Source organism: Saprolegnia parasitica, assembly GCF_000151545.1.
Source record: "Saprolegnia parasitica CBS 223.65 unplaced genomic scaffold supercont2.191, whole genome shotgun sequence".
Classification (NCBI taxonomy): domain Eukaryota; phylum Oomycota; class Saprolegniomycetes; order Saprolegniales; family Saprolegniaceae; genus Saprolegnia; species Saprolegnia parasitica.
Genome location: NW_012156585.1, coordinates 24,756 through 33,690, shown reverse-complemented (window position 1 = coordinate 33,690; position 8,935 = coordinate 24,756). Strand labels below are relative to the sequence as shown.

The 8,935-nt window shown below is 56.9% G+C and overlaps 2 protein-coding genes across 2 annotated transcripts; one reads left to right on the top strand and one right to left on the bottom strand.

Moving 5' to 3' along the window:
* Positions 1-810: 810 nt before the first annotated feature.
* On the bottom strand, positions 811-2,941 carry SPRG_15784 (hypothetical protein; the record flags this gene model as incomplete). Its single annotated transcript, XM_012354920.1, has 2 exons — positions 811-1,367; positions 1,414-2,941. The coding sequence occupies 2 exons, from the start codon at positions 2,939-2,941 to the stop codon at positions 811-813; spliced, it is 2,085 nt and encodes a 694-aa protein (XP_012210310.1).
* Positions 2,942-4,121: 1,180 nt separating this feature from the next.
* SPRG_15783 (TKL protein kinase) lies at positions 4,122-8,109 on the top strand (the record flags this gene model as incomplete). Its single annotated transcript, XM_012354919.1, has 15 exons — positions 4,122-4,130; positions 4,191-4,280; positions 4,336-4,434; positions 4,503-4,601; positions 4,663-4,761; positions 5,428-5,535; positions 5,589-5,687; positions 5,743-5,841; positions 5,901-5,999; positions 6,493-6,585; positions 6,634-6,797; positions 6,851-7,544; positions 7,597-7,722; positions 7,780-7,977; positions 8,032-8,109. The coding sequence occupies 15 exons, from the start codon at positions 4,122-4,124 to the stop codon at positions 8,107-8,109; spliced, it is 2,154 nt and encodes a 717-aa protein (XP_012210309.1).
* Positions 8,110-8,935: the final 826 nt, after the last annotated feature.

The window sequence follows — 8,935 nt, the reverse complement described above, 5'->3', positions numbered from 1 at the left end:
GTCGAGCGACTCGAAGACGCGGACGCCCTGCGCGCAACGCTCTCTACAGGTCGTAAGTCCAGCGCCAACGTACAGGCCAGACGACGCTGCAACGTACCCGGCAGCTCGATCGCGAGCGACGCCTTGCCGGACGCCGGCTTGTCGGCGCTGCTCTCATGGACCGGCGTCTCCCAGAGCAGCACGTGCTTGCCAATGGCGCGGTAGCTCACGAAGCGGTCGTGCTGCAGGACAAAGCCGCCGCCGAGGCTCTCGACGCCTGGCAGAGACAGGGTTAGCCGCCGTCAAGTCGGTCGATGCAGGTACGTACGGCTCGGGGGCGCATGCGCCGGGACTCTCGTGAGCTTGGAGCGCACGCGGAAGGCCGCGTCGGTCTCCTTCTCGACGTAGGCAAGCGGGACCTCCTGCATCGCGGCTGCGCTTCCTCCCATCGCGTTTCCAATAAAATATTTTCGCGCAGCTCATTGGTCAAAAAGCAGTGGCCGCGCGGTATCCGGCATTCCGGATACTGCTGTCTTTTTCACCGTATGTGAGAAACGTGAAAAAAGTGGTGTGTAGGGTGCGCAAGCTGGGAACTAACCGGATAGCCGGTCGACCGAACCGGTTCGTTTTTGACGTGGCGTGCGAAATCGTGCGAAATGGGAGAAAGGTGGGAATTAAAATATGAAAAAACCGCGCCAAGAAGAACAACTGCGTATCTAGGACAAGGGTATAAAATGTGATGCCCTTGGTTTATGCCCTTGGTAGGACGTAGCATTGGTTGTTTTCTACCACATGCCAAGGACCTTGTCGTGGCGTGTCTCTGGCTCACGCTTAAAGCATCGGGTGCCAACCGCGGTTCAACGTTGGAATCGACGGTCGCGGCAGCCGCTCGTTCGGCGGTACATCGTGCGTGTTGCAGTACGTTGCATAGTCGTCCAGCAACGACTCGATGTGCTTGTACGACCCATCATGCGTCAAAAGAGCGTCGTGGTACAGCTGCCGACGGGGCGGCAACACCGTTTCCAACTGCGCAGCGGGCAGGTCGTGCTGACAAAACCGTTCCAGGCGCTCGCGCTTGGTCGCGCTGCACACGCGACAGAACCAGAACGCGCCTTTCGGACATGCTGCGCAGCTGATGAGGACGCCGCGGATGGGCTTGCTGCACAAAACGCAGTTGGTAGGCCACCACTCGGGCGCCACGTCACTGCAGATGGCCTCGGTCACTAGCGCGAGAAGGTGGCAGCGCGCCATGGGGTCGGCAGTCGCCACGCGGTAGATGGCTGCGACGGTATCCTTGCCGGGCAGGATGCGGTGGGCGGCTAGAAAGTGGTCGGTGGCCGCAGCAACGTCACCGCTGGTCCACACAGCGTGGCCCAGATAGAGCTCCGCTACGCACGCCATAAAATGAGCTGGCGATTTGAAGGACGAGCATACCATCACGCTTGTAGTGGACGGGGGCGTTGGCGGCGGGGCAGAGAGCACGCACCGAGCGCAGGATGGCCATCGCACCCGCGACGTCACCGGACTGGAGCAAGAAGGAGCCTTCGTTGAGTGACGCCGCGAGCGTCAGTTTGTGGTCTGCCCCAAGCGTACGTTGCGCGGTCGCAAGAACGCGCTGGTTGAGCGCGAGGCCTTCGTCAAAGCGTCCGAGAGCCAAGTACGCTGCGCTTGCAATCTGCAGCGTCAAGATCGTGCAAACGTGGTCGGAGCCGTGGAACTGCTCCTGCACCGCTGCGGTCTTGCGACTCCAGCGCAGCGCCGTACGGGGGTCATGGAGCCGATGCACAATCTCAGTCACGAGGCTCATGACGACAGCGGTCAAGCTGCTGGCGATGCCGTAGACGTGTCGGTGGGCGTCAAAGAGATCAAGTGCGACGGTTTTGGCGTCATGGACCAGGTCGTTCCGAGTGAGGGCAGCGACAAAGCTGTACTTGGTGGCAAAGACTTCGCGGTCAGAAGGCCCGAGCAACTCGGTTTGCACCGCCAGTGCCGACTCGAAGAGCGGCTGCCACGTATGTGCCGGTTTGCGCAAGGTGCCGCGCGTCATGCCGACATTGACTTGTGCCGAAGCAACGTCGAGTCGGGCGCTTCGCCCATCCAGTGTCGTGAAGTGCGACAGATCGCGCGCAAAGCAGCGCTCCGCATCCACACAGTTGCGGTCATTGAGGTAGATCCAACCGAGAGCACGCCACCGATAGGCCTGCTGCACTGGAGATGACAGAGCACCGATGGACGATTCCAAGGTCGTCTTGATCCAAGTGGATAAAGTGGAAAAGATGAGCCGGTCGACCGCGACGAACGACGTCTCGGCGCGAATCCAGGCAAAGATGCCGTCGCGATCCGAGGGCACGGTCGCCTCCGAGTTTTCGCTCTTGATCGTCGCGAGCATCTTCACAAATGCGCCGTACTGACCAATGCCACCAAGAAAGGTGGCTTCTTGATCCCGCGCCAGTGCAATCTCAAAGCGCGCGCCCATGGTTACGGCCACGTAGACCTCAAAGACGCACCAGCTCCGACGAAGCACGATCGGGTCGTTCCACGGGTGCATGATCATGACCATGTTGCCGATCGTGGCCAAGCTGTCCTTGAATGTTGTCGACCAGTACTCGAACGGGTACGAGCTCGCGAGGTGCTGGTTGTTGTTGAAGACGCAAAACCAAATGACCGCGTCGTCGGTGAGACCACGGTCGGCGAAGAAACGCTCGAGGCTGTCGACGGTCTCCAAGAAGAGATACTGCCAGGCGTGCGAGACGTACCAGTTGGCCGGCGCAACGAACGAAGCGGTCGTTGGGTCGTTGGCGACGTGGTCGACGAGCGAGAGCTCGGTTGGCTTGGTCAGTGGCACGACAAACTCAAAGCAGACTTGAGCTGTTGTCTTGCCAGCAAAGCTGGTTTCGCCGCCATGGCTGTTGATAAAGTGGCGCAGGTACGAGAGGCGGAGACCGCGGGCAGGCGACGTCATGGCAATTTACGAAATGAGTCAACACTTCTGCCAAACCACTTCACGGTCGCGCATTTGAGGCGTCGACGCCGAAACCAGATGGTTGCCGGTGATTGTAGTTGTCTCGAATCAAATGTCTAAACACACCGCTGATCCTTGGATCGCGTCAACGCCAGAGGTGCTACACCGGCAGCAGACACCTTGGGGCCCAAGGTGTCTTTGCGTTTGCTCCAAGGCTTGGCGCAAACGCAATGCTGCATGGCACACGTGACGCGCTGCGGTCACCGCTCGCCGCCGTTTCCTCCTTCCGATCTCGCAACAGCCTTTTCTTGTGCTGCGGCCTTGACAGTAGACGGCTTGCTTCACAAAGCGCTGTGTCCTCTCCCACGGCCACGTACTGCGCACCTGCCACAAACACACACAACCAGCTGGCCCAAAGCGACGTAGGCTTACTGGCGTCTGTGCGCAGCGTCGGTGTCTGCGCCAGATGCGCGGCGACGACCCGCCGTCCGAGACGTGGCGTGACGACAGGCCATGCCAGCAGACGCCGAGCCGTGCGCCGGTCATGGCGTTGGTCGAGGCAGGCTGGGTCCAGATCGCGTCAGTCGTATGCGGCTGTGCTGGACCAACCTACTGCAGCGCTGTTGTCCTGACCACCATGGCCGCTCTGCAACTTTCTCGTCGCAACCGAAGCGCAGAATGACGTCCGGATATCATTATATTCGGCATTTGCCGATTCGTGTGAGCGGGCTTGCAGGAGGCTAAAGTCGCGAGAGCAGGATTGCATGTACCGACGTGCAAGAGTCCATAAACTGTGTATGGACCCTTGCTACGTGCCAGCGTCGTCAAGGTAGAAGACGCTGATGGCGGCTGCCATGCGATGATCGACGCCGTCCAAAAGAAGATGACGATGAAGAAGCTGTCGTCCGGATATCATTCCATTCGGCCTAATCCGATTCCTGTGGAGGAAGCTGGCAGAGCCCTGAGCTGGAGGCAAGCTGTCATGTGGTATAAGTCAAGAATGACGTCTGAACTCGAGCGCACACACCCTCGTCGACGTCGCGTCGTATGGAGGGCGAGTGTGATGGAGCGCGTCCGGCATTGCGTGTCATCCGGATAAACCATGTCGTGGATTGGATAAGAAGTAGCCAATAGTACCGGTAAAACAGAGGCGTCAGTCGGCCAAGCCACTTGGACGACGATGAACGAGGTGGCACGGAGATGACGTCCATCGATATGGAGGCTCACGGACGCGGATGCGACGATATAGGAAGCGCTTCTCAAGGCTGCAGAAGACGGCAACTTGGCGGCCGTCCAAGCTTATCTCGACAACAGCGTCGACGTCAACTGCACAGACAGTGTGCGTGGCATCTCCATCCATCGATGGCCAAGGAGATTGATGTACAGTGGCGTAGAGTGGTCAGACACCTTTGCACTTTGCTGCTTCCTCAGGTCGCTTGGAAATCGTCCGCCTTTTGCTCAAGACGGGTGCGGCCATCGACGTCCAAGCCATCGTACGTTTTATGATTTGCGTTGCATCTCTCACGTGTACATTTATGCTGTTTGTACGATTGGTATATAGTATGGTTTTACGCCAATGCACTATGCTGCTTGGCTGGGTCAATTGGAGGTCGTCCGCTTTTTGCTTGCGAAGGGCGCGGCCATCGACCTCAAAGACGAGGTATGAGCGCCCTATCTATTGCGTCGTGTGGTATCATAACATTGTATGACGATTGGCGTAGGGTGGTGAAACACCATTGCACCGTGCTGCTTCTTATGGGCGTTTGGACGTCGTCCGCCTCTTGCTTGAAAAAGGCGCTGTCATCGACGTCAAAACCAACGTGCGTTCCATTCGCTCTACACATAGGAGAGAGATGCTAAGAGACTTTTTCTTGTAGAAAGGCAAAACGCCACTCCTGCTCGCAAAAGAAAAAGGGCATGACAATGTCGTCGCGGTTATGCAGAACGCGCCTCGGTTGAGAGACCACGTCCTGGTACAAGATATATCTTTATACCTAGGAGCTCATGCAAATTCGCCCACAGCTTTTTGAAGCCCTCGACGAGAAGCGGTTGGCCAATGCGATTGAGATCCTTCAGCAAAGCATTCTCGATCCCAACCTTCGCGACAGCGTACGTCCCATCTTTGTCTATTGCACGATGGAACACTCTTGTATGACTGTAGAATGGAACGTCTTTGGTACAGTTGGTGCTCGAGACGCAAAACCTACCGCTGCTCCAAGCGCTCTTGAGAAAGCCCAACCTCGAGATCGACGTGAGGGATGAGGTACACTCGTATCGATCGTCCTCTTTACTAGTACAATATCTATGCATTAGACAGCTCGAGCACTCGCTCAAAACTCCCGCGTGGTCAAGTCCCTCTTTTTTCGAGCCGCCTCCGCCAACGACAAGAGCATCGTGGATCGTCTTTTGTCTCTTGGCATCAGTCCAACGCTTAAGAACGAGGTTGGCGCTTCGAGTCGTTATTGCCTCACCTGGAAGTGCTCTAGAATGGAGAGACCGCGCTGCATCTCGCAGCTTCCAGCGGCCACGTAGCCATCGTCACAACACTGCTCAACAAGGCAAAGGACGAGGACTATATCAACGCGACCAATCACGTGCGTCCTCACTTAACGTCTCTCTCAGTACGGATTCCGCAAATCGATTGTAGGCTGGCGAGTCGGCCCTTTTTGTCGCGGCGGCTCGCGGCCACGCGGACATTGTTGAGGCGCTTCTTGGAGTCAATGCTAGTACTCATAATGTGACCAATGTAAGTCATGGAAGATCGGTGACCAGGAATGCAACGATTGGGTGTACTACTGTAGGAGGATTCATCGCTGCTGCATGCGGCCGCGATCGGTGGCAAGAGAAACATCCTCGACCACCTTCTTGCGTTTGACCTTGACGTGGCAGCGTGTGACAAGGTCATTGCTACTTACACTTGTTTATAGTCTATAGCTTCCTCTCGATCTACTCCACCTAGATGGGACAAACATCCCTGCATGTCGCGGCCGCCAAGGGACATGCGAGCGCTGTGCTGTCGCTTTTGAACGCCAACGCCAACGTTCTAGCGACGACAACGGTACCTCCCTCCAGATAGAGGAAGCTTTGGAAGAGCAAAACACTCTGCCTCTAGTCAGGCAAGACACCGTTGATGCTAACAACGGACGGTCGCGTCCTCGCCATCTTGGAACAGGCCGAAACCAGAGCCAACACGCACGTACATCCTCCAGCTCCGTGTCGACTTGAACTGGATGAATGTCAAATCACCTTAGCGTGCCGCAGAGATTGTCAACGCCGTGACCAAGCAAGACTACCACCAGACAAAGGCGCTCTTGACCGATGGTGTGAGCCCCAACACCATGAACGAGGCAAGCCACCATCGTTGAACACATGATGAAGAAAGATGTCGAGTAGGCAGGCGACTCGCTCCTGCACCTCGCCGTGCAACACAACGACCACAAGATACTGGACGCACTCGTACGCGCGCCACGCGTCAAGATGGACGTTCAAAATACGGTACTCTCACCAGTCGGTTTACTGCAGCAAAAACAATAATGGCTTTGGTTTCGTAGGCGGGTGTGACGCCGGTGACTCAAGCCATCCAACGAGGTCATCGACGTCTGGCGACGATACTGCAGGCCGCTGCGCACAGCGCGATTCCTGACGTCTGTCTTTTCCATTTGAATGAATTTTCTAACGATCGGCGTCGTTAGGTGTTGGCGGCGAAAATCGAGATGGACACGTCAAGTCCATTGGGGTCGGGCGGGTACGGCGCCGTATACAAGGGCACGTACAAAGGCCAGACCGTCGCGATCAAGACGGCTGCCAACGCCTCGTGTGGCCGAGCGCTTCTTTACGAGATGGAGACCATGCAACTGTGCGTCTCCTATAAGATTTTCTCCCAGTATTTCTTATCCTCTGCGAGGATAGGTGCGATTCGCCGTACGTGCTTCAGCTGCTTGCGGTCTCGGGCGCCAACACATCGAGCCCTAAGCTTGTGCTCGAGTACATGGACGGCGGCGACCTGCGCAGCTACCTCGACGCCAAGCGCCGAGGTGAGCCCACCAAGGTCGACGTCTCGTCCCTTGAAGTGGCGTGGGTGCTGGCGAATGCCCTCGCCGATATGCACCACAGCGGTCTCCTCCACCGCGACCTCAAGAGCCAAAACGTCCTTCTTTCCTCAACCAACTACATCAAGCTCGCCGACCTCGGTATTGCGCGCGAGTACGAGTCCAACATGACGACCGCCAAGGGCACACCGTACTGGACAGCGCCTGAAGTCTTTGCTTCAGACAGCAAGTACAGCTTTGCCGCCGACATTTACTCGTTTGGCGTCATTTTGACCGAGCTCGACACGCTTCAGCTGCCTTTTCACGATGTCAAGGATCTTGGGTACTGGAGTATTATGGACCAAGTGCGTCTCGGCACGCGTCGTCCGACAATGAGCGCCAACTGTCCGCCTTGGCTGCGTCAACTCGCCGACGCCTGTCTGTCGTTCGACCCGTCACTGCGTCCGTCGGCGCAGATGCTTGTGACCTCCCTCCAGAAGCTTATTGGTCGCAGCAAAAAAGAGCTGGCGAGCGAGCCCGAAGCCGAGCCCTCCAACCAAGGGATCCGTCTCACGGTATTGAAACTTGACGGCTCCGAAATGTCACTACCAACTGTTATGTCTGTAGCACTCGACGCCCGAAAGCCTCGACGACGCCAACAAGCTACAAAGTCGCACGAGCTCGACCCTCCGCGACGCCTCAGCGACGACCACAACCTCGTCCACCGCGTCTGGGACGTCCACCGGATCCACGGTGGGCTCAAGGACAAGACTTTCGTGCACTATCTCATATTTGTCATCGTTCTTGTAGACGTACTCGTCGTGGTCCAACTCGAGGCTCGTAAGCACCCGCGTCGCGTGCCAGCTCTGCCGCGCCTCCAACTCTCTGCTCGAGTCGCACTGCGAGGCCTGTAAGGGGCCATTAGCTTCCGTTGCGTCCAAGCTCAAGGTCCTTTTGAAGCGTCTGGCTGTGGCCAAGAAGAACGGATTCGAGATCGACGACGGTCTGGTCTGCGTCTGCTGCGAAACACACCACAGTATGGCAACCACGATCTGTGATGAGTGCGACGAAGAGCTTCCGGACGATCAAGAGAAGCTGCGCATCCTACTGCTGCGCATCGAGCAAGCCACCAAGGCGTAGGTTATTGACATCGCTACGATGATGGACTGCGTCTACATGTTTGAGAAAGAAAATGCAATCGTGATGTATAAATCCTTGCCTTTTCTCAAAAATAATGCACCATCCAATGTCATGACGTGGCGCGCCACGCAACAAGTCCGTTTTCTCGTATTGGATACTCATTAGTAGGTCGAATTGTAGCCAATGGGAGAAGAATATCAAGTGGTCGCCAGATCACACCATCCTTTTGTCCACTGCAAACATGCTGGAACTCTATTGATGAGATTACATTTGTCTAGTTACACCATGGGATGCCATCCTTGACTTAATGACGGAATGGACGTCTGCGAGAGTCGCTCCGTCGATGGAACGTCGTGCAAATCGCAGTAGATAGCGTCCACGTCGTCGTAGGACATGTTGTCCATTGTCATCAAGTCGCCTTCGAACAAGAACCGACGAGGCGGCGTCACCGTCTCGTACTCGGACGCACTTGGATCGTGCTTGCAAAACGACTGAACGCGAGCCGGCTGCTGCTGTACGCACGCACTGCAGAAGAAGAAGAGTGTCTTGGGACACATTCGACACATGCTGCGGCGACCGACGATCGGCTTGCGGCACGCCGTGCACGGCTCGCACCACGTCTCGGGCGCTGGATCGTTCGTCGAGAAGACAAAGGCACGGACGCGGGCGAGGGCGTCCTTGCGTAGACTGGACAATGTGGGCCGGTCGACGGCAAAGTGGTAGAGCAACAACAAGTTGTCCTTGCTCGGGTGGCTCTCGAGGTTGCACGTGTAGTAGGCCAACGCCAATTCATCGTTGCCAGCCATCCAGTAGGCCAGCCCCAAGT